At 37.4% G+C, this 25,659-nt stretch overlaps 1 protein-coding gene across 4 annotated transcripts in view; it reads right to left on the bottom strand.

Moving 5' to 3' along the window:
* Positions 1-9,030: 9,030 nt before the first annotated feature.
* Positions 9,031-25,659, bottom strand: part of LOC140924213 (1-phosphatidylinositol 4,5-bisphosphate phosphodiesterase beta-1-like) — a 29,873-nt gene continuing 13,244 nt past the window's right edge. The window contains exons 17-37 of one of the 4 annotated variants that reach the window (XM_073374248.1): positions 25,591-25,642; positions 25,460-25,511; positions 25,148-25,250; positions 24,408-24,572; positions 24,009-24,108; positions 23,483-23,587; positions 23,037-23,137; positions 22,169-22,292; positions 21,810-22,070; positions 20,179-20,220; positions 19,153-19,199; positions 18,848-18,913; positions 18,534-18,658; positions 18,141-18,210; positions 16,966-16,998; positions 15,190-15,288; positions 13,986-14,062; positions 13,653-13,748; positions 12,579-12,636; positions 12,350-12,436; positions 9,031-12,174 (exon numbers count right to left, since the gene is read on the bottom strand). In XM_073374248.1, the coding sequence (XP_073230349.1) occupies positions 12,064-12,174; positions 12,350-12,436; positions 12,579-12,636; positions 13,653-13,748; positions 13,986-14,062; positions 15,190-15,288; positions 16,966-16,998; positions 18,141-18,210; positions 18,534-18,658; positions 18,848-18,913; positions 19,153-19,199; positions 20,179-20,220; positions 21,810-22,070; positions 22,169-22,292; positions 23,037-23,137; positions 23,483-23,587; positions 24,009-24,108; positions 24,408-24,572; positions 25,148-25,250; positions 25,460-25,511; positions 25,591-25,642 (1,974 nt within the window). In that variant the 3' untranslated portion in view covers positions 9,031-12,063. The remainder of the gene's footprint in view (positions 12,175-12,349; positions 12,437-12,578; positions 12,637-13,652; positions 13,749-13,985; positions 14,063-15,189; positions 15,289-16,965; positions 16,999-18,140; positions 18,211-18,533; positions 18,659-18,847; positions 18,914-19,152; positions 19,200-20,178; positions 20,221-21,809; positions 22,071-22,168; positions 22,293-23,036; positions 23,138-23,482; positions 23,588-24,008; positions 24,109-24,407; positions 24,573-25,147; positions 25,251-25,459; positions 25,512-25,590; positions 25,643-25,659) is intronic. The other 3 variants (XM_073374249.1, XM_073374250.1, XM_073374251.1) reach the window with 3 other exon arrangements.

Genomic DNA, 25,659 nt, shown 5'->3' with positions numbered 1-25,659 from the left:
TAAGATAAATTTGCTTGATATTTTATCAACTTCTGCCTACTACATCTATGGGAAATGAATAGGGGCAACAAATGAGAATTCAAATTTTGATCTTACGGTTTGAAGGGTTAAAGGTTTTTCCCTCTACGCCGTCCGCCACACAATATTGCCCACGACTTGCTGTATGCAGGGTTCACAGCTTTAATCAGTAGAGCAAAAGCAGATCTAACTTGAAGGTCATACGTGGGTGTGAATCATACTGAGTTTCCTCGTTTGGTCCCCAAATATCCTTTATTTAGACTAACGCTCATTAGAGTTTTATGGGTTAAACCTACCAGAAGTTGGAAAGTTATTAGTTCCTTCTGTCCCTGTCAAACTTTCTCATATGGACATGTTGAAATCTGATGCATCTTTCAACTGGACATGTATCATCATTCCCACCATTTTATTCCTACAAAAAAGACAAAAAGTGAATGTATCTGAATCAGTAGCCCATGAGCACTGTGAACGGAGACATTTGTAGTAGTTGTATATTTGTAGTTTGCATTTGTAGTAGTTGTATTTGTAAATTTCTGTCCTGTAAGAAGGTTGATTTGCTGGAGAATTTTAAAAATCTTTTTTTCATCTATAGCCTCCCTTTGATAAGTGTAGTGTGTAGTTCCAGAAAATATCCATAATTCCCCACGAAAGGCAACGGAAATTCCGGGGGGAGGGAGTCCTAAAGGAGGCAATTTCCTAGGGAGTTAAGGGTTGCTTACAGAGTTTTTTCCAGGGGGAAAATATAAATATCAAAATATAAAATTAATATCAAACGTCAGCTTCTCCGTTGAGCAAGCTATCAGCTGTTTCACTGTTACCAGTCTTCAAAACAAGCATTATTTTTTGTATTGACCATCTTTTATCTACAGTGGGCTAAATGCTTTTTTTCACGGCTTACGTCATAGTTTTTCTTACAGTGTAATACAATTGTCATCAGCTTTTGAGTAAACTATCGGTTATCTAGCTGTTGCTTTATTACACATTTGATCCATCATATTAAATTTGATCATGTTCTAAGCTTTCTTGTAACATGTTCTAACTAAAATGAAGTAATCAAAGTTCACGTGGTATTTAGTTTGAATGTAGCTGGTTCTTTTGCAGATGACATTACTCCTGTAACCAGTAGTGTAAGGTATCACCTCCGTGGTTAATTATTAGCTAACGGTGTCCTTGAGGTTATTAGATGCTGTACAGGGAATGCCAAACCACTAACGCTTTTTTGGTGTGAAAGGCATGATTTATAATGTAACCATAGCAACCATGATATTTTCACTTATGAAGCTAACATAATTTTCTCATAATTTTTCTCAAGCTTCTTCATCCTCATATGCTGATTGTCACCTAAAAATACCTGTAATTGGTCTATTTCATTGTTTCTTGTACAGCAAATAGTTTTACTGGAGTTTGTATTAGTAGCACTCATAGCAGTTGCGAGCCAAGTCGCAAGCAGTCATCGCATTAACAACACGCAAAGTCTTGCAGATACTGATGATAATAGATATAGTAGGTGGTCAGCCTTAGAACAACCTTGGAAAATTAATGAGTATCTGGCAAGCACTTTCTGCAGTCACCTTTCGAGGCTCATAGTAAAAAAAGCAAGAGACAATGAAGGTATGGGACTTAATTATTTGCTTTCTTGCTTTTTAAAATTAGTTAATTTTTGTTATTTCTTTATATTATATAGGTGCAATTTCCTATAATCCGTTTCTTATATGAGAACTAGGTCACCTTTCGAGGCTCATAGTAAAAAAAGCAAGAGACAATGAAGGTATGGGACTTAATTATTTGCTTGCTTGCTTTTTAAAATTAGTTTATTTTTGTTATTTCTTTATATTATAAAGGTGCAATTTCCTATAATCCGTTTCTTATATGAGAACTAGGCACACAATATTGTTTAATGACCAGCTTTTGTACTCACGTTGGAATGTGATGCACTTTTCCAAAACAAATGATAGTTATCTGAATCAAGAATATTCTGTACTAGGTAACAGCAGTACTTTTAAATATACTTGCCTTTTTCCTGATTTTTGTGGTCTTTTCAGTTACCACAGCCAGACTGAAAAATTGCAGCATCATTTGTTTGACAGCTTTCAGTTTTTATAGTGAGGAAAAATCCAGCAGTATTTTAGGTATCTTAACATTTGCTCGGGAGAAACACGGATGAAACTCCGGCATCTGCACGTAAAATCAACAGCCAACATGAATCCAACCCTCTTTCAATTAAGAATTTGAAAAAGTGTCCAGTTTGCCTTCTCCATTGTTCTTCGCATTAGCATTTAGCGATTTTCATTAGCGCATAAGAAACGAGTTATATGAAAAAATGAGTGGCCCACAAAGGGATCCAAAAGGGGATCCAGTTATGTCTACACCCATGTAGGATGAGTTACCTACCTCTTCATGGTTAACCCACGCCTTTGGTTCAGGTTTGCATGCCGCTAGCCTTTGAGGATTACGTGTTTCATGTCCGATTTCCCACGCACAGACATTTGTCTGGAAAATTAAATGTGTTTTTTTACTATCAGCTTATCACTTCTATTAGGTATTAGGTTATAATTACTAACTAAATAACAATTATTCACCGAACTGGAGGTGGCTAGTGTTGCTATTTACCAAGCTGCGAAGCAGCAAGGTAATTATCTACCACTAGCCACCGACACTGAGGTGAATGATTATTGTTTTAGTATAATTATACTAAGACAGTGAGATAATTGAACACAAAAATGATGATTTTTAACTCAAACACTGTTGCCAATGATTACAATATTATTTTGGTACATAATGACAGAACAGTCGCGGCTGTCGCTTTTTCTTGCTGACAAACAAAAGTTTTGAAGGCATTCGTTTAGCTCTTGCGGGGAAATTTCTTCAAAAGGAGTTGTGAATTCTTTTTGTATTTGAAATCATTCTGTAAAAAAGGGATTATTAAATTTAGTTTAAAGCTTATTTACGAACAACTCAACTAAATAAAGTAACGCAAGACTTAAGCTCAATTTGCATTTGTGACCCTTCACACGACTTGGGGGCTTATCTAAATTTCACGCTATGCCTATTTTCACGATCCAGGCCGTGAAATGAAAGTAAGAAAAATTTTTGGAATGTGAGTGAAATTTCTCTTTCACGCCGTGAACACACCGTGAAAAATTCACGGCTACCGTGAAAATTTCACGCAGTGAAAAAGTTTATAATGGCCGTGAAAATATTTTATGCCGTGAAAAATTTCAGTCACCGTGAAATTTAATTTCACGCCGTGAAAATCTTCCAACAGTCATTGTTTTCAAAAGTGTACTGTTTAGATGTCATGCAAGCCTTTATTTGCCCAGATGAATGTAACATGTACTGGTCAGTACTTTTTGATTTTTGATTTTCGGCAAAACAAATGAAATCGCTAAAAAAAAGACACCGAAGATCGCCGAAGATAATCAACAACTGCATGATTCCGTCTTTGTATTCTCTAAATTTACAACCAAAGTATCGTTTAAAATTTAAAAGAATTTAGAAGCTTTTATCTCTTCCACCAAGTTATGCAAATGCTAGACTCGGTGGCGACAAGATGAAGAAATATGTAACGCATGTTTTGATATTGCGTGATATCTTTTGGATTTATTTCATTTTTACCCTTCTGTTCAGATCGTTGTAACGGCGAAATTTTGAGTATAACATTTAGCAATGAGACAAGGAACTTGAAATGGAGCATGATAAATCAAGTAGAGTTTGCACGTGTGATGGATGATGATGGGGCTACAAAACTCCAGATAAGATCAGTCACTTCACTGCAATGCGCGTCGACACAGACGACAATTATCCCGGTTTTAGGAATGGCAGTAATCAGAAATAGTTAGTCTTTCCGCAAAGAATTTCGTTAGGTTTCTTGAGTGAAAACCTTGCCATGTGTGGTTATTAACTAATCGTCTCTGACATCGACATTGGGAAAATTTGCAGGTTGAGGAGAAGAAAAAAAAAGAGCCAAAGGTCACCGACTGTTGCAGTTACAGACAATGTAAACAATGCAAATTGACATGAAACACACGCAGTTCCGGTCGTGCATATCTAATAAAATACTTGCCATGAACACATAAAAATATCGACAAGAAATTGTGACTAGTTTGATTGTGATTTGTGGCTTTACAGGCCTGAACACGGAATAGTCTGAATACGCTTTTTTTATATATTTTTGTCATGAGCTATTTTTTGCGTGGGATCAACTTCCACAAATTTAGCTTGACGTGACCAGGTATTCTCGTTTTTTTTCCAGTTCGAAAAGGGGCGAGAAAAAACACAAAACAAAAAAAAAAGGTTAGATTTCATTCACCCCCGACATGTTTCACGGCGTGAAAATGTGTTCACTCTTAATTTCACGGCGTGAAAGTTTACACCGGTGAAATAATCACGGCGTGGAAGTCTTCACTGATCTTTCGCAACATGATCAGTTTCACGCCAAGAGTGAAAAATTCTCGCAAGGAGTGAACGGGCGTGGAATTTGAAATTCACGCCGTGAAAACTCTAATTCACGCACCGTAACCGTGAAAAAAATTCACGGTTTTTAGTGAAATCCATAAGCCCCCTTTTCGCATGAAGGGTCACATTTGTAAACAAAAAACTTTTTCACTAGTTTTATTGATAAATTTGAGTCAAAAAGACAAAGCTTTACCTGTTAAAACTTCCAAACCGAACTTCGTCATCTTCATGTATTTCGGGAACAGCTTGCTTGATTAGTTGTGAAATTTCTTTGTTTGTCATGGCAGCAAACCAAGAAGGCATTTTGCTCGCATTTTACGTGAGTTTGGTGTTGTTCACTCGGAGGAACTGGAGGTGAATCAGTGGATAGTGCGGGATATTCACTGATTGAGTAGCCAATCAGAGCGCGTGAAAAACACTATCCACTGTTTTAGTATATACTAAAATAACATATTCAATACATTGTTTTTAAGGCAACTCAGGTTTCTGCATCAGATTTATTCTGTTTATCTTGAGAATTACTGTAGATGACTGATTTGTTACTAATAATGATACAGTGTTGCTTGAAAGTTGCTTAACCAGCGCAGGAAAAAAATTGAAACCCACCTGTCCAGTGGGCAAGTAAATCTAATAATGTGATTCTAAATAAACTGCTGTCTATAATAAGTCATGCATGTACATATTTTGTGCAAAATGTAGGACGAGAGAACCTAAATTTGCAAAATTTCCTGCGGGGGGGGGGGGGCATGCTATCATAACCCACCCTCCCCCGCTTAGCTCCTTTGGGGCTAACAAAATCCTCCCAATTTTCCCTCAGAAGGGGTTGGAATGTCTCTTACTTTAACCTCACCTGCGCAAACGGCCCAGGTAGTTGTCGCTCTGCAGCTACACTGGACACAGAACTCACGTGAAGTACCTGAAAAACAAGTAAAAAATACAGACATTGAAAAACTGCCTCGTTTCTCAATCCCACAGGAAACATCAAAGTTTTTAAACCCTTTTTCGGTTCATTAAGCACCTTTTCAAATGTGCGTTTCCCTTTTAAACGGATAGACTTGAATCCGTAAAAAATCCGAAACCTTTCAGCGATCATCGCCATGTTTGCTTTTGGTTCCCAGTTCGGCTAGTAAGCCGCCAAAAAACGTAGGTTACACGAGCAAGATTTTCCCTACAAAAAGTAATCTTGTCGTTTGCAAACGGATTTTATGAATAACGCAAAAGGAGTTTACGAAGTCCTCCAAGGACACAACCGGACTGCAAAGTGGAAACGCAAAGAAGGCTGTACTACTTGTGCTTGTTAATGTTGCTTCTGCATTAAACGGTTTACTGTCAGTATTGACCGGGAGTGGAGACTCAGGGGTGAATGCATTGAAACAACACCGACAATATAAATATTAAAGGTTACCTGACATATTCTCTTCGTTCCGTGGAAACTTTTCGTCGGACATGACAAGTTACAGTTGCAATTGATGCCACGTGCGTTTTCAGCTCGAAATCGAAGCGACAAGGAATGCTACGTTGTGTAAACTTCATGAGGTGTCCTAAGGGGTTGTGGCCTCCAGGTTTGCTGGACACGGGCACACCGATCACAAACAAGCATCACGCGTGCACCACTCAAAATCACACCAACAGTATTTTCAATTGACCACGGGTATAACAGGGAATTCCTGGCAAAGTCCTGACATTGGGAGTGAACCGCTGACAACGGCGAGGATAATGACTCGACTGTTTTATACCCAAATTCGTTGTATCACGCTGCACGTTTGCAAACTTCGAATGGGTTTTTCTGTTCCGTCAATCATTTGAGAGGGGGCGAAATTGGTGTTAATCACAATGCAACGCACTCGCCCAGCTTGGCCCGCAAAAACAAAACTGAGAATAACTCTAGACTGCTCAAGAATAGCGAAGGAAATCGTGTTGATGGGTGGTATTCTTGTACAGGGCAGGAGGCAGCACCAACTGTTAGTTTCTAGCTAGATACTTTTAATCTGCATAGTTGCTGATGATAAAGGCACTGGAATTGAAGTCCAGCAGTCTTGGGTTCAAGTGCCTTTTTTACCACGATCACAGGAAAAAAATAACAGATTCCCATTTTCGGATATTTTAGGGTATTTAAAGAATACCCATAAAAATCCCAAATTTGGCAAAGTGAGACAAGTCCCAACCAGGGAATTCCCAACCAAGTTCCCTGATTGGGACTTGTCTCACTCTTCCAAATTTGGGATTTTTATGGGTATTCTTTAAATACCCTAAAATATCCAAAAATGGGAATCTGTTATTTTTTCCTGTGGATGCCCTATTACTTATTGTGCCGTAAATTCTAGCACGACCTTTGAAACGGCCCTAAGCCCCAGCGCCCGACTGGGCGACCTAGATCTGGTTTTCGGCCTTAGCCGGCACTTTCCATGGATGGCGAGGTGAGATGGGAGCTATATACAGAGAACGGGTAGTGTATTGCGGTAAGAGAGGATGAAGGACTTGGTCCTTTGATCCTCTCTGCAATCTGCGCGGTCAGAATAAAATATGGTCTGTGGACTGCGGACCACGGACCGCGGACTGCGGAATGGGTATAAAACAAAGACCGTGACGGACTGTGAATTAAAAACAGCTTTTAGAAAGGTAAAACTGAGAGAAATGGATAGCGGATTAGCATAAAACAGTAGTCATGCCCTTAACTTGCGCAAAGTTTTCTGGGACTGTTAGTAGGGCGGGAAAAAGTGGCTAATAGCTGATCTGTGCATCATCCTCAGTCCCCAATGATCCAAGAAACAATTATGGGATCCATTTTGGCTCCAGTTGCGTCCTTGTTTCTAAGGGAAAGTTCATTTAATATGACAAGGGGGGGGGGATGAAGATATTGAGGGGGGGCTCCGAAAATTTTTAGGCACCCGAAGGGGGGGCTCTGAAAAAATTGTTGCGCTAGGAGGGGGGGCTCCGAAAATTTGTATACTTCAAAACCAACACATGACATCATCATACAGATCGGATGGTTTTCAACTCAACAATTTAATGACCTGTGCAACTCAGTTATATCACGTGGTTTACAGATATAACAAATGTAGTCTCAGTAATTATTACACTCTTGTTCATCCCAAAAATGCTTTAGAAAATTGTATCACAACTGTATCTCAAGTTTGTCATAGTATAAACCATTGAAGACGATAACGGTAAATATATTTAATACAGTCAAGCGATCTTTTTTCAGGGGAGCAAAGGAATTGAAGGAGGAGGGGGGGGGGGGGGGCTCTGACATTTTTTCGACTACCAAGGAGGGGGCTCCGAAAAAATTGAACCGCTAGCGAGGGGGGCTGCTAAAATTTCAAGCTTCGAGTTTCAATATCTTCATCCCCCCCCCTTGTCATATTAAATGAACTTTCCCTAAATTTGATTGGCGAATGGGGTGTACATACAGTATGTCTGCTGTCACCATTAAAATACCCATTCTGTTGTTTTTTGTTTTATGGAGGAAGAGTATCGTTCTGTGATTAGATCTCTTTTCTAGAGATCCAACGTTTACAACTAGCAGGATCTTCGTCCACGGTTTTTGCAGTTAATTTAATCGTTCTGAGGGAATTTCTCTTGAGCAAGTTGTATTTACCGACAATAGACCTGTTCTGGATTACCCTGCTAGCAGAGTCGCTTCGATTCGATCTTTCCTAGATAAGATCGAAGAAGACTGTTCGCAGGGTAATTTTACTCAAAAACAACTAGAAAAAAATTTGGATTTTTTGACCATGTTTTGGACCTTACAAAACTGACATTTTTATCGTGATGAAAAGCTTGTTTTCTTTCTAGACCATAGCTAAACATTATTTTTACGCTTATTTTACTTAAAAACAAGCTAGAAAAAATTTTGGATTTTTTGACCGAAACCATGGGTTAACCCATTTGGAAAACACCCTTTTTTTGGACTTGACAAAATTGTCATGTGTACTGTTTCAAAAAGCTTAGTTTCTAGCTAGAAGATCACTAAACGTCATTTCTAATGTTATTTTACTTCAAAAGAAACTGGAAGAAATTTTGGATTTTTTGACCAAACCCATGGGTTAACCCCTTAGGAAAATACCCATTTTTTGGACTTCACCGAAAGCCGAATTAAAAAGTTGCTGTACTATTTGATTCATCTGAGGATAGTTGTTGCTTAATTAAATCAAACTAAAACATGCTTTCCTTGAGCGAAAGTGAAGTTCCCCTCTTCATTCAATTGCGTTTTTCTTGAAAATTTAGGTTTTAGAGGGATGTAGAGCCTAGCAGGTATTCTTTAAGTAGGAGTTTTCATCAATAGAGTTATTTTTTGATGTTTTTGCCATGTGTTTAGGCAGTAGTCAAAAAGTTCGACTTTGTCTTCTTTGTAACACGTGTGAAAATTCCGCCATTTCCCTCAATCTTTTGCAACCTCATCCCCAGGGCGTTTCAGTTGCCGTGCCTATTTGAAAGTTATCTTAGAAAACTGGATCCCAAGTTGTGTTGTTGTTGTGAAGCGTTATAACACACGCAAGTGTATAGAAACGCTGGTCACTGAGGTCTAACCCAACACAAGACGTCATCAAACCAAACTAAGGTCAATAAGTTACTTTTATTTCACGTTTGTACAAAATTGGAACGGACCCTATATTTTAATAAATAACTGTGCAATATCTGCATCATAACTGATCGCTAGGATCATAGTCTCTTATGCAGCCGTTCTCTGTGTTGTTAAGCGAAGCGTTTCGCGACGAGACCGAAAACGACTGCTTATGAGACAGGTAAGACCACACTGTGTCTTTAAATAACATTTTTAAAGTAAATGGCAATTGAAAATACAAATGGCAAAAGTATTAACGACAGTGTACAAACTAACTCCAAATCAACGTCCTTTAATAAAAATCAAAATGATAACCTGCAAACGAAGCGCACATTTTGCCAGGAGCTTTCAATTTTTTTTTAACGACCTTTTATAGTGACAATGGTTCAGAAGTAATCAGCGCTACCTAGAAAAAGAAGATCAGCCTGAAGCAATCTCAGTTAAATAAATCGAGAAAAATGTAAAAAAAAAACATCACGCTATAAGGTCACGCACACAACAAAACCGTGAGTGTGTGACTAATTCACAAAACGTGAATTCTATGGCTAGCTAAATACTGGAACGCTGCTAATTTTGGCAAGATTGCAGGTTACAACTTCAATAAAATTGAAACAAACGTTATAACAACTACACTTCTACCTTTCCCATTCCCACGGACCAACGAAAAATTATCCACATAAAGGGTACATAGCTCGATAACTCTGATCAATGACTGATTGCCTTTAAATTAGAAAATTCTACCTGAAGTAGGTATATGATAAGTGGACCCAAATATAAACAGGGCACTACTTTAGTGAATTCATTTGGTGTGGAATATTATAATTTAAAATAGAAATGGCCACACCTAATTGTGCACAGGACACCCAAGTAGAGGCACCTGATATATTCATTGTTAGTCATCAATTGAAAACAAAATGTATTATTTAACTCTAAAAACTTATCCCATGGCAGGGAACAATTATAACTGAACGATCCCCAACTGCAAGGAACAATGCCTTTGAACACAAGAATATTTCTCCCACGAAAAGAAAACTTGCTGACCACAAAATAATTTGCAATCCAAGAAAACTGTTGGGCAGCCGCAAGAAATAAGGGAGGCTGGTAACGACAAGGAAACTGGGCCGAGTTAAATTTCGCAAAGACGTCTGGTACTGTTACAAGGGATAGAGGAAAAAATCGGCCAATAGCTGACCGGCGCTACGCCGTTAACAATCCCAGAAATATTGCGGGGCGGAAGTCGGCTCCAGTTCCCTTCTTGTTTTTAGAGTGGCGCAGGCTTACATTAACGTTTTGGTGCATTAATTTAGTGTATACCCTTTCACTGTTCACTCTCAGTCTTGCATTCAGTCAAAGGCTAGAATACTTAAAATGGCCTAGCCCGTCAGTAGTACTTTAAAAGGGATTATTGGGTTTTTTTCGGGTATTTTACAGACCAAAATGTGAAATTGTCATCAAATTTTGACTTGAGCACTTGCGGGAGTAGAAGGGTACACACGTACGATATAAGAAGCTACAGAAGGCTATAGAAGTTTTAACACAAACGTAACGTAAATTAGTCGGAGAAGAGGCTTTTTCAAAGCTGTGCAGTGCTTGTTAATTTTTAAGTTACATTATTTTATCGCCTCAAAAGGCTCTCCATAATAAATATTAATATGTTTAAATAAATCACACGGCTACTGAAGATGATAGTACGCGGCAAGAACATTATTAACATGGCCTACTACCAGGTTTAGAAACCTGATAGATTTAAGACTAAACCTTTATAATGGGATAGCCGAATTTCCCTTTTTTATATATCCCATCTCTCCAAGTAAAAACTTGTCACGGAGATTTCTTTTTATAAATACACACTATTATTGCTGTTTACTACGATTTCCCCATTGCCCCATTCACACCAAAGCTAAAACAAGTTTAACCCTCTAAGTCCCGATAGTGACCAAGATCAATTTTCTCCTAACAATATCCATACACTGTCAAGACATAAGTTATGACAATTAATAGAATGATCACCTGAGAGAAAATGCCCTGATCTATCATCAAATTCTCTCAACTAATTTCTTACGGAAATGTATGGAAATCAGTTTGGAGAATTTGTATGTGGATACTGGGGCTTAAAGGGTTAAAACCTGCCTAGCAAAGCGTCGTTCTAAATAGGCCATTTCCCAGTTCCCCCGGGCCTCTGTATCAAAACGAGGTTAAGTGCTCAGCCTTTGATATGGAAATAATTTTTCATTCTCATGCAAATAAAACTCATTTTCACAAGAAAGGTTGTGTACTTGGTCTCATGTTGAAAGTGAGGGATTTTGGAACTTGGAAGTGACCTACTGTTTTATTTGAAAGAGCTGCCTATCAATTTTTGTCAACTTCCATTTATCAGGAAGCACTACTGAAAGAACAAGTTTTAACTTTTAAATATCTTAAGTAAAAGTAGGTCTTTCAGTTTACCGTGGACAGTTTTTCATCCTTTGCGCCTATCTTATTTATTTTTGTTCTGCTCGTGTGAATAAAACTATTATTAAACCACGAGGCTCATTTTCAAAAGCAAAAATTTTGTTGTCCCAGTTCAAGAGAAAATGAAACAATTCATTTAAGTACCTTCAACATTGACTTTGTCTCGACGGAAATATTTTTCACAGAACTTGATACAATTTTCAATTTCGAGTTTAGTACGAAATTTTGGCGCCCAAACTTCCGGTTATCTCAGTTAAAGTGATTTATGTAAAGGAACTCTATAACCGGTCGGTGCCATAATTAAACAAACCCACAACTGGATTTACATACAATAAAGAAGTTAAACAGGCAACTCCTGCTTGGTTTTTAATTACCAGGCTGGGACGTGACGTCACAGCACCCACGCTAGTGATCTCTTCGCTAGGAAACTAACCGGGCTCTGTTTCATGTAAATTCTACGTATAATATTTGTATTGTATTGAGCTGAACACCAACATAGCCCTGTCTTACCTATGTGGTTGCAAACAGGAGGGACTAGTGTCCTAACAACTAACAGTTTCATTGCCTTGGTAACCCTACAGCTTAGTAACCTTGTCTCCATACAATGACGCGTAAGTAATTTCCAGGTCACAAACAGTAAGGTGTTTCAGCTTCGTTTCATGAAGTGTTCGAAGATCTCTTAAACTCTGCAGAGATAAAATCAAGAATTTTAAATTAAACTTCAGTGGTTTGCTGCTTTTGGTGGCTTGTAAATGCAGATATTTCCAGCTGTTGTTTCTCTCCGAGAGATGCGGCTTGGTTCACAATATTTGCTTTAACGAAAGAACTCTGAAGGCAATAAAAACATAAATAAACTACTACCTTTTTCCTATCCTCGTCAAGAGTCTCGAAGAGTTTGTCATGTTCTTTCTCCAGCTCTTCTCTTTCTTTTTTGTGAAACTCAGTCATCTAAAATAAGATAATACTTTTTAAGAGTCAAACCTAGACTCAAGAAACCAACAATTTTGAAATTTCTAAAGCATCAATTTTCGTTTAAAACAATCGTAAAACGTCCATATATGTTGTCAACACAGAATGAAACCAAACAAACCTTTTGTCTTTCCTTTACTGATTGCTCTATGTGCTTTTTGTTCTCTTCTCGTTTTCGTCTTAAAGAGTAAAGTCAACAAAAAATTAATGAGTATTCCGAAGAAATCTCTGAGTACTCAGGATCGCGCTGACATAAGACAAAAAGGCAAAAGTAAAACGAAGGAGCATGAATGGGATCTCAATAAACAGTAGGGAAAAGATTAGAGCGGTTTTCATTTGAGTGTCGAAAAGTAATTGGTTTTGCACTTTCTACACGATGTGATTGGCTTAAAAGATTCGCGCCACCTTTTCATCCAATCAGAAGTAAAACCAAAGCCAATTGTGACGCGCTCGCATGCATTTTCCCGCGCTTTGCGTCAGCCGCATGTAATTACTTCGAGTTTTGATTGGTTCAGTGTATTGTCTGTGTCCTATGTGATTGGCCAGAGTAATTACTTTGGTTTTGGTTTTACGACACTCAAACGAAAACCACTCTAAGGTGATGAACAAGCATGCGGGCTTTACACAAGAACAGACTGGAGGGGTTGGAAAGGAGTAATAGCGATCAAACAGCAGTGATGTCGATAATGATAATGATGAGGATGATGATAATAGTACTGATGATGGTGATGATCCAAAGTAGAGCAGTCTAGTCAAGGACTAATAGAGCGGTTTTCATTTGAGTGTCGAAAAGTAATTGGTTTTGCACTTTCTACACGATGTGATTGGCTTAAAAGATTCGCGCCACCTTTTCATCCAATCAGAAGTAAAACCAAAGCCAATTGTGACGCGCTCGCATGCATTTTCCCGCGCTTTGCGTCAGCCGCATGTAATTACTTCGAGTTTTGATTGGTTCAATGTATTGTCTGTGTCCTATGTGATTGGCCAGAGTAATTACTTTGGTTTTGGTTTTACGACACTCAAACGAAAACCACTCTAGAAGAGGGTGGAGAAATTAGACGAGAAATAGTACAGTGACTTTTACAAATAATGGGACAAAGGATGGGGAAGACAAAGAAAAGAAGCAAAAAAGAAATCCTGTCAAGAAATATTGAGCAGTTGCGCTAGAGGAGGTACAGGAAAGAAAACAACAAACCTTTGTAGTTCATCTCTATTTGTATGGTACCGCGACAAAAGCTTTAATTCCTGCCGATTGTGATCATCTTGGCCTTTTCTCAAGTCATTCATTTGTCTTCAAGGTAATAAAAATATTTTATGACAGGAAATAAACTAAACTGTATGCTTAAGAAAAAAAAGGCGGCAAAGGGAGTATTTTGGTTGACATTTTTCCTCTTTTGCAGAAAACAAGACTTAGAGAAACATTAAGAGAACAAAACCATTTTCTTGGGCAAATCAGAGGATGAAAGAGTACAATAATGAGGTCACTAGAAATACGGGAATTGAACAAAATAAAAAAAGCAGTTTTTACTTGGAATGCACATCCGCCAAAAGCTTCATCTTGTCTTCTTGCGACAGACGCATCAGTCTTTCCAGCTCTTCTTGTTTCTAGACATAATAAATACAGAAGGATGCCATGTGAATGGGGTAGTGACATTTGCAGGAAGGAAGTATTAAAAAAAGACGTTCTGTAGCAAGGCAATATGGTACAATGATCATTATAGCGTTACCTATAGTTTTACAGCGAAAGCTAGCACGGACGTTTTTGAGCAACGCACGTCAACTGGAAGTGGAATTTTTGCATTCTAGGGCGGTAGTTTTGCCCACATTTTCGGCAGTTCGTCTCTATAAGAGAAAAGACGTTTAGACATTCAAACTTCGACACTTCCGAAGGCTTCACTTCCGGTTGACGTGCTTCGCTCAAAAATGCTTTTAGAGAGATTAAGATTTACGTTTACGGCATACGGCAAACGGCAAACGTCAGTTGAGAATTTCTCAGAATAGAAAATAAGCAGATAAAAACAGTCCAGAACGATTCTTGTGGCCAAAACTGGCATTAAACTACTTATTTTTGTGTGGAAACAATATACAGTAAACGAAAAATAAGGAGAGAACTTCGTCACGTGGTACAAATTCACGTTTGCCGTTTGGCGTAAACGTGAATCTTAATCTCTCTAATATCTCAGCGAATGCCTCTCCCCATTCCCTCTCCATCTTCGCCGTTTTCCCTTCTTACATCTCGTTACCCTGTCTCCACTCCCTGAACCCCTGAAACAGCATTAATTCTAAGGAAAGTGAAGGAGATCCCGCAGAAATCAGCATAGAGAGTAGCCATTAAGAGGCAAATTTTGCTCAAAAGACTCCAATGGACCAATTAAAAGCGAGACTTTTCGTATTGTAAGACACAATCAATTGGCCATTTTCACGATGACGACATTTGACTAAAACTACCGGATTTCTTTTCGCTTTTGCTTTCCTATTCAGATTTGTCAATCCTGGCGACGTTTGAAAAACAATAGCGTTAATTTTCTCAAGAACAAAAAACTAAGGCATTCTGGTAGTCGTAGTAAGATGTCATCGTGCAATTGTCTTATAGCTAGACTGCAAACAGTAGGTTGCTAACTGGTTGCTCCTTGCACCGACCCCTTTACTACATTGATAAAGACCATAGAACATTTGGGGACGTTCCATGGCCGCTCTAAATATATGAGTATAGTGATTGCCTATCCACCTACAGGATGTAGTTGTTTCTCTGCTAGCTCCAGCTGTTCGTTTAGTTGCTTTCTGAGGAGTTCAGTCATCGAGTCACGGTGTGTGCGTTTCAGAGTATTAATCTGAAAGTCAAAGCAACACAAATAAACTAATGAGGTCAATTTACGTTATTTCCACGTCAAGGCAAAAAGACGCCAAAATCATTTAAGGCGTGATTTAAAAAAGTGGAGATTAAGTTAGACAAGTCTGTAGGATAGGCAAAGGGGAAGATTTTGCCTCTAAGATTCTGGGATACCCCACCCACCGCAAACAAGAAAACAAGAAGCTCGGAAATGTTATTTTCAGTATTTTCTGTCATGCATTTGTTAAGAAATTATTAAGAAAACTAAACGCTTGCCATCAGAATTTCAAAAAAGAAAAAAACTCTTTGAATGTGAAATATAACAAGAGAGGATTTAACCTCTAACTTCTTGTTTTATCTAATCCCATAAGTTATTTCTAACACGCAAGTGCGCATGCAATGGCGTACAGGTTGATACGTGTCTGAGTAGGTTATTTATATTTTAAAATGCAAGAGGACAAAAGTAACACCAAGGCGTTTGATGTATATCTTTTATAAAGAGTTTGTAGACTGTGCGTTCATTTACTCATATACGAGTATATTATGATAGAGGTCAATATTTCAACGTTTATTTGTTTTATAAGCCTGATGGTAGTTTAGGAAAAGAGAGTTTACCTGCTACAAATGTTAGAACTTTATTAGTGCTTATGATCAGTTAAAGATAAATTACTGCAAGCTCAGAATTGTGGGGAATCAAGTAAATGTATCAATATATATATAGCTGTTTTGAACGCGTCTACGGAACCTCATGCCCTCGTTTTGTGCTTTAACACATTTCTTTGAGATGAAACATTTTACACTCCATTAGTATTAAACCTGCATCGCCTCATTTCTCATCCTTACAACTCATGTCACAGAGTGTACAGAAATATTTTAAATTAATCAGAGCAATCACAACTAACATCGCCACAAATGATTTGCAGTTTCGGCGACGTTACAGGTTTGCGTCTTGTATTATTGTACAACAAAGCGTTTGGCCATTTTCTAAGTTAGTACACACCCTATGATTGGTCAAATAATGAAGATATTTCCATCTCGAAAAGACCCCAAACTGGTACTTTCAAACCCAGTTAACGATTTTAAACTTTGATTACCATCATTAACCGTTCTTCTTTCTAAAGATATACGTACTAAACTGCCTACATAACAAACATTAACACTGAATAAGAATCTGAGTTTATGGTTGTCACTGGGGAATCAGTAGTCTCAAGTTTACAAAAGTCATACACTAGCTAGTTACATTTATGTTGTTCAAAATTGTTGTTTAGTTACCATTAATCCGTCAATGATCAATGGATGTTTTTATATGATGTATATTGCTAAGGTATATTTCAATCGTTTAGGATATTTAACATAAATGACGACACTTCCCTTTACGAAGAACAACATTTTGCTTAATTGTGATTGCTATATAACCAACATTTTCGTGAAATTAAAATTTGCCAAATTAGGTTATGCAGTAGAGCTTGAATTAATCAGTTTCTTGTATTCAATCAAAGAATCAGTTAAGCAGAAAATTGACAAATCCAAAAACTCTTGTTGTTGTTACAATGTTAAACCACGAATACTGTGATGAACCCTCCAAGCCCTTCCCACAAAAAAATCTGAAGTTTTTTTCGTTGTACAAACAGTATGTGTATGAACATCGTAATGCAAAAATACAGTGGCATATACTAACACTTATCTCTCCGTCAGGATCAATTGTTGGTACCTAAGGAGTTCCAAGAAAACAAACCAAACCAGTTTTAAGCAGGATGTTCCGTTCACATTGATTTCACTTTTAGTGCAATGTTGTGCAGTTTATACTTTTTCACACCAATGCTTAAACATGTTCAAACGTGAACGGTTTTTGGCTCCGAAGCTGACGTTCTTTAAAGACGCTGTCACTGCTCAACAATGGTGATGTGTCCGTTCGAGACGTGAGCTTTTGTAATCTCTTTACGGCGGACAAATTTTTGCCTTTTTAAGTGCCTTTAATTTCCTGTATTTATTGTGGTAACTACCAGCATCGTATATTTTATATTTATTCCAAATTTTAGGAAACATTCTGAACTTCATCTAAAAATGATTAAGCAATGGAGTGTACATATTGTACTTCATTGGTGCAATACAACGAGTTATGGGTGCTGCTCAACTCAACTGACTGTCTGTTATCCTGGTGATTTACCTTTGACACAGTTAAAAAATACTGTACAACACGTCGTTAACACCATACCACGATAAAAAACGAAAATACGGTATCAAATAGAAAAAGTGAGAACTGCTTTGATAAAAATGCAATAAATTATAGACACTGACTGAAAAATAAAATCACGAAATTGCAAAAAACGTCAAGAGATGGAAAATAATACTTCGTACTACAAACATACAAGGCAATATGCATGTAGCCTGTAAATTAAAAAAAATGTCTGATACATTGTTGGATTTTATTGAAGCAACTGAGGGAGATTACCAAAAACAACCGGACAACAAAATGACTAATTCATGAAGAAAAAATACAACACTGCGTACAATAACAACACGAGATATCATGTATTACACCGTAGCAACTAATTACATAAATAAAGCCGTTAGATTCCTTTATAAAACTCCAATACTCTTTGTTGGACAAAAGCATTACAGACACAAAATGTCTCTACAATACGCTGCATGCTTGAGAAATAATATGACTAAAGGGAAGAACATAAATCATACCAAATAACACTGAATGAATTCAAGTGTTAAGGATGAGTCACATGATTTACAACCTGATTGTTCCTTTTTTGACACTTTTCTGCTGTCTTGCGCCACTGCTCAAGTTTTTTTTGTCAGGTTTTTGTAATTATCCTAGCTTTTTTCCTCTGGTTACCCTACCTTGGTTTCATGGCCTCGGACTAAGTCGTTCATATCCCCCACTCCCTTGCGGTAACTTTCTTCATAGTTTCTGCAGATGGAAAACACAACAAGCAAGGTAATTCTTCCATTGTCAGTGTTTAAAAGTCGTATGACAAACCGAACGGTCGTCTTCTTTGAGGGACGAATGCCTGTGAAAGGTTATAACACTCAGAATACTCACACTATAATCCTAAGTAAGGTAAAACATCCCTTAACTACCAAGATTTGACGGTCACTTACATACCGTGGTGATATAATCATCATCATCATCATCATCATCATCATCATCATCATCATCATCATCATCATCATCATCATCATCACCTACACTATACATAATTACCATCATTATTTTTCATCAGTGATACTTACCCTTTTTTCTCTGCCTTTTTAAGCTCCTTGTCATTCTTCTTCTTTGTTGAAAGTTTTTCCTTATCCAAGTCTTTGAGCAACTTATCTTGCTCTAGTAAGTGGCTCTTTTGCAGTTTGTCTTTCTCCTAATATAGTTACCAAATGTATGCATTAGAGCATAATGAAAGACTAAAACTTTTTAAATACTTGACGTTTATTTTTCTTACCCACGTAGAACTGTGTTCACACTAAGTAACATGTTCAGCGCTACTTTGCTTTGTTATTTTGAGAGCAGTGAGAAAATTTCACTACTGAAAAAAGCACTGAATTCTTACCTTCTCATGTCTTTTAACAATCACATCCATGTCTTTTTGATGCTTTTGATTCAGCTTCAAAAAGGCCTAATGGAATTACATAAAGAGAAGTACATTTACTAAAAACACTTTACCTGCGGTCAGTGATGTAATGGTTTAGGGAACACTGAGGATTTGGCACGTTTCTATTTTTCTTTTCTCCTGTCGTGTTGCTTTAGGACGATTTTTTAAAACCTTAGTGCCCCACTCTTACAAGTTATTTAAGGTTAGCAGCAAATGACAATAATGTTTAATAAAACCTTGACAACAACATAACAAAAGCCAACCTTCTGTTCTTTAAGTTCACTAACGGAAGCTGGTTCTACTTTTGTATCTGAAAAAATAATGAAACGGGAAATCACTTCTGTTAAGTCCATTGAAAACGTTCCAGAACAAACTCTTCGTTGGGGGATGGTAAGGGGATGACCCTTAGACCCTGGGGGGGGGGGGGGTTGGAGGGTAATTCAGGATTAAGATCTATAGCATTCGCACATGATTACGATTGAGTGCTGGGCTTTTAATGGCATACAAGAAGGCTCTCATGTTGGGAATTGGCGCCAATTTTTGTGTTGAGTCACGCAGGGGGTTACTGGCCGACTTGTGTGTTGGATTCAGTGCTCTGGCTCTGGCTACACTTGCGGGCAATTTATTGCAAGAGGGGGTGGGGGAGGGCAAAGAGAGAGAGAGAGTTACATCACTCGCTTCTCTACAAGTAAGCATGCAAATACATCAACCTCGTACCCAGGGCTTTTCCCTCAGACAAAGGGAGGGGAACAAGAGAAAAGCCCCAGGAAAGAGATTGCAAGAAGGTTAGATAATAAGTACGGTAATACATGATAAATGTATTTAATAGCAAGTTTTTTAAAAGGTTGATGTAGTTATCAGAACGAATTCTGTTGACATAAGAAAATATAGCCCAGCCAGTGAGTCATAAGTTTACTGAGATGAAAGTGTGCATATCATAGCTGTATGAAAGATCCTTTCCTGGAATTTGAAGAATTATTTCATTATTACTTATTTAATTTTCTGACACACGTGCTTCATTACCCATTACCAGTACAAACAAAGTAGTTAACATACCAATGCACGCAGAAAAAAACTCAAGTTGTATTCTTACTTAGCGTGTTTATAACTGTTCCTCAAAAACAGAAATAGTGAATATACGTGGTGAAGTATTACATGATTTTAAGTACCAGTTATAATATAAATTTACATTTTTAACAAAATATAAAGCAAATTACAGACAGTCAAGGGGACAAAAGCAGCTTGTGTTTATAAGTTGTTAATTTAATGAACATGGAAAGCAAACCTACAAAAATGCTGGAATGCCATATGTTCTTCTTTAATACTACCTCCTAAAGAAAGGAAATGGCTTTAATTTTAAAATCTTTCCATGCAATAGTTAAATTCACTGGAAAAAGGATGTAGGCACTTATCATTTTAGTCTTTTAACTGAAATGTTAGAAATTTTATGAGGTTACATTTAGCAGAAAGTGTCGTTAAGAAGTGAGTGATATTAGAACTTATTTGTTCTCATGGTATTAAGTTTGTTATCACGCAAATTTAGGCTGCGTTCGCAATGACAGAGTCAAAGAAGTAATCTGAAGGGCAGAATGAGCAGAGTTAGGTATTTTACCTACTAACATGATTGTCGGAGTCGCAAGTGGGAGTTTAAAGGAATTACAATCAACAGACATGAACACTGTGATTGGTTAACTGGAATTCTTTGGCTTCAGCTTACGACACCAACAATCTTGTTTTCACTAGATTGTCATAAAATTGAGAGAAACTAAAATGGAGTCATAAGAAAATGGAAACCTTCTGATTCTTGTGACTCCAACTTCTTAAAGCTTAATGAATGTATGTAACACTCTGATTTTGGATTTTCTTTCTAGGTCATTAGCCTTCTAACGAGTCCGCATTCTTTGCTTTTAAGATACATGATGTTAAACTTATTTGTCCTGCTAGCAATAGGTTAATTATTAAGGACTAAAACTGACCTTCCTTTAGGTGAGTAATTTTGATAAAGGTTTATTAATGTTAAATTATTAAAACTACCTTGCAGCTGTTAATATTGATGTTAGATTACATTTATATTACATTAAAATATATTATTATTCTGTGACATCAGTTTTCTCCCTAAAAAATAAAGCCACAAGTTCATTCACAAAATTAAAGCGAAAGTTCACAAATTACACATTACTTAAAGATGGAATATGATTAAACTTTTCTACAGTTTAAAACTAAAAGGCAAAAAGCTAATATTAATGATGAGAATTTAGATTATGTACTCACCTGATGGCTCCCATGTGGGCTTAAGACGTTAACTTTAGCAATTTTATTTTACAAGCGGGAATTCTGATTAGAAAAAATCACAGCACTCCAAATTTCAGCTTGCAATCCAATTCATATCATTAAATTAATGGTTTAGGCCTCTCAAGGTATATCTTAGGGAGTTAAAAGATGCTCCTTGCTTAATTAATTTTTTTACTTCTTTTTATTGTAAACAAGTTTGTTTAAATACATACTGAATTCTGCATTTAATCCTCAAGTACAGTAATAATTTTGATAACTTTTAACCAAGTCTTTATTTCAGATTTAATGTCAATACAACACATTTCCCAAAAATTATTATCCTTTTCATATTTTCCTTTTAAAACATATACCTTTTTCCCACTATTTTTCCTAGGATATTGTAAGTGGGTGAAGTTTGACATCTCACAAATTCGTTTGCTATCATGAGATATGTTAAAAGGTATTTCTTAGTACGCGTATAACCTGGCCCAAGAAATCAGCTACACAAAGACAGTATTTTCTTGCACTTAATGCTTTCAGTGGTTCAAAGAGCAATTTTTAAACAAAGCAATTACAAAAATATTGAAAATAGAAAAGACACACGGCAGGATAAGAAGTCTTTCCCACATGAGATCCTCCAGGCACTTACCTTCACTGCTAAAACAAATAAGAGAGTGCGTCTTGCCTTCTCGCCTTTTAGTGCTTCTCGCTCTTCTTGCTAGAGGATTTTTTTCCATTACTGGAGGAGCCTGGAGTGACAGAGAGCGTGCCGTAATAGGATGAGACATGGGTGTTTTCATTCCTGAGATGCTGTCCCGGGAACTGTCTCGTCTCAAGCTCAAGCTTTCTCTGAACATAAAATCTGAGCCACGCCTCTGACTGAGATTGGGTATTTCAGCAGCAAGTGATGCTGTGAAGTTAAAAAAGATTTAATAAATAAATGAATAAATAATGCATCCATTGTTGAGTTATATAAGCAAGTGGAAATTGTTTACTTATTGAACTCACTGTTTGTGTCATTTCTTTTAATTGACTTCCTCTTCTGTTCTTTTATTGGTAAGTTACTTCCTTGTTTTACTGCGCTCACTGGCTTTGATCCATCATCCTGGACCTTTTCAGTCTGAGAGGAATCCTGAAGAAATGACAGAGAATAATACAAAGAAAAGGATCAATTGAGGTTTCTGGGTAATTAAGCACCTACCCCTCCCCTGAGTCAAAATTTTGCCCCAAGTGGGGAGGGGTAGGTGGTCAGTTATCCAGAAACGTCAATTTTTGTTCTAAAGAAAACAGAAGACATATTGAGGTTTCTAACTAACGCTACTGAATTTCATTTATCACCATCATCATTATCATTATCACTGACTGTTAGCCAAACTGTTCAGCCTTGGGATCAAGCCGTCTACATCAAAAGGATTATTGACTTTTCGCTGCAGAGACTACAAGGGGTCAATATTATTACCATCACCATCATCATCATCACCAGCAGCAGCAGCAGCATTGTTAAGTAGATAATCATCATTACAATGTGCCAGCTACATGTATATTCAAATCAATTCAAAGTAGACAGACTGCAAATTATCGTAGTTGCTAAAAAATATATCTACATGTCCCAACTGTTCATCAGTAGGATGCCTAAAATGCGTGCAATTCCACAATTGGTTTCGGCTCCATTAAATCCTATACCAATTGCAGAACATTTTAGGAGGAGCCACCCACCGTGTGAGCACAGTGGCGGACAACACATATAAGTGAGGAAAATAACGCAAAGTAAAACTGTGCAAAGAGTCTTCAAAATGTTATAAAAACTTGAACTAATGTTCATTGTCATATCATTTCTTTTGTAACATTTTCCTGAAATATATGCTTAAATACTTACATCTTCAAGGTCTTCCTCATCTAATAATGACTTTAACTGCTCTTGTCTTTTGTCAGCTTCTTGATGATAAGCAATAGGATCACAAAGAGCAGCAGCAAAATCTGTGGGCAAAAAGAACAGTAAACTGCATGCTAGACTCCCAAAATTTACGTAAAGTTCACATGGTGATAGCATTCACTTTGAGGGTGCATTGCATTGATCATTTTTTGGAATAAGAATACGCAAAAATTTTGTAACAAAGCTCTTCTAGTGTGTTTTGTTGGACCACTGGAATGCTACATACAACTTCTAATTTTATTTTTAGGTGGATTTTTAGTTATCTCAAAGCAATGGATGCTGAAACAAGTAATTTCTAGAGTTTATTCCATCCATTTCTATTCTGGAATACAGTCAATTGAACACACCCAAAGTGGTAAATTAGATTTCCACAAGGATACACAACCTACCTTCAAAGCCTGATGGAACATAGTCTTTGGTAACTATATGTACAAACAGTGTTGGCAAGCAAAGGGGCTGGTTTGACTCATTTCTGAGCTTGATGTGTCGATAACCTGCCAACAAAAGATCATATAATCAAAACTGCCTTTGATCCAAGTATGCATATATTCCCTGTCAATGATTTTCATAGATTGCATACAGCATTATGAACTTTTGCCAAGCATTATACCTGGCAAGTAGGATAGTGTGGATAGGATGTAAGACACTGTGTCTTAAGAATGATCACTACCATTTCAGGATTATAAATTAAATGGGTACAGATGGTATACTCTAACTAGGGTGACCTTGTGATGAAGTAGCATCTATTCCAAAAAGTGCCAGAGTGCCTGAGTTAAGTGCCAGCTGCATAACTCCAATGAATTTCTAGTGGAATCATCTTCAAAATGAGCATTTAAATTTTGAGACATTATAGCCTGGAGGTTAATAACTTAGACAGTCATCAGTTAAAAAACAAAACTTCCTTTTTCAACCCACCTGGACTAAGACCATCAACTGGTAAAACTCTCTGGCCAATGAATTTGCCACTTTCTTCATAAACGGCTATTCTTAGAACTGCTAGACTTGGAAGAACCACCTGATAATATACAAAATACAGTTACGTCTTACATCAGAACATATGATAACAGAATATGAAAGGAACAGAAGCAACATTGATGCCACCAAGCTATGCTTAAATTCAAAAAAGTGTCATGAACAAACTGAATTAATGCATGGTTTTGATAGGGGGAAATTGGGGAGGAAAGAACAGGGCAGGCTTAGCGAACACCTGCAACTCTCTTGATCCACCCATGATATGGGTGATGTCATGACATAAAAAAAGAAGATGATAACCAAGTGGCTCAATTCCTCTCTAAACATTCAAGCCATGTTTACCTTTTTGAACACAAAAGGCTCTTCCTCGTAGACTGGATTGATACTATTATTTGGTATAACTTTTGTCTTGTACTTTCTTCTGACAGTGTCAGCAGGCAAGCCAAACATATCTACTTCAACATAGGTACCGACCTTCTTTTCTGATAACCACTGGCCAGAGATAACCTATTGAAAGGTAAAAGGTAAGGTAAAGGTGCACACAAGCCAAAGGCCAAAGTGGCCAGGGCTTATCCCAGTTTCCTTAGCATGAAGGATGCTAAGGACAGGATGCTAATCCATCCCCGGGTCCCCGGGTCCCCCCCCCCCCCCCCACTCAGCAGTATATCGCCCGTACCCATTTATACACCTGGGTGAGGAGATACAAGATACAAACTGGAGTAAAGTTCCTAGTCTAAGGAAACAATGTGACAGGCAAGGCTTGAACCCAGGGTCCCTCCCGATCTTTAACTGCTGGGCCACGCATTCCTCCACTGAAAATCACCAAAGATATCGTTATCCTACAGAATCTTTAATCTCCCCACAACACTGTTCTTAAAGCAGAACCTACAGTGAATTTCTCTGTTGTCCAAGCTAAGCACATTAATATCATAACCCAGTTCTTCAAGAAGAATACTCAAAATTCAGAAACATGAATGCATAAGGCAAGCTTCATGTTTACATTTAAATTCACCACTGAGTGATTAGTAAGCTCTCAAATACACGTTGAGAAATCTAATACATCCAGTTCATCGTGCAATTACCTTTACTGTGACTGCACCAGCAATAATTCCATCCACTGTTGACTCAACAAAAGGGTCAAATGTTTTATCAGCACGGCACATAAAACTGGGCTTGAGGACATACCTGAAGTGGTCAAATGATAAAACAGTGAGAAATTTTCTCTTAACATGTGCATCTTTTTAGAGTGACATAAATTGCACACACAGCTGCAATTATTACTTCCCCTTTCAACAAAACTAAAGATGAACCAATGTGACCTTTGCTTTTAATTAAGTGAAAAAAATTTGGCTTAATCCTATTTCAGTTCTAAGAAGACAATCTCACTTACTTACCCACAGCGTCCATTATATTCAAAAACTCCTTGATTTAACATCATTCCTAAGTCTTTAAAAGAAAAAAAAATTGCAACTGATAAGGATGATGATATAACATTCACAACAAAAAAGGGATGTAAATGCCTTACCTAAAGTTTGATAATTGAGAGCAACTAATTGGCACCCAGCATTCCAGAAAACCTGTACAACACAATAAA

The sequence above is a fragment of the Porites lutea genome, chromosome 14 (genome assembly GCF_958299795.1).
Source record: "Porites lutea chromosome 14, jaPorLute2.1, whole genome shotgun sequence".
Lineage (NCBI taxonomy): Eukaryota > Metazoa > Cnidaria > Anthozoa > Scleractinia > Poritidae > Porites > Porites lutea.
This window is presented reverse-complemented; position numbering and strand designations above follow the sequence as displayed.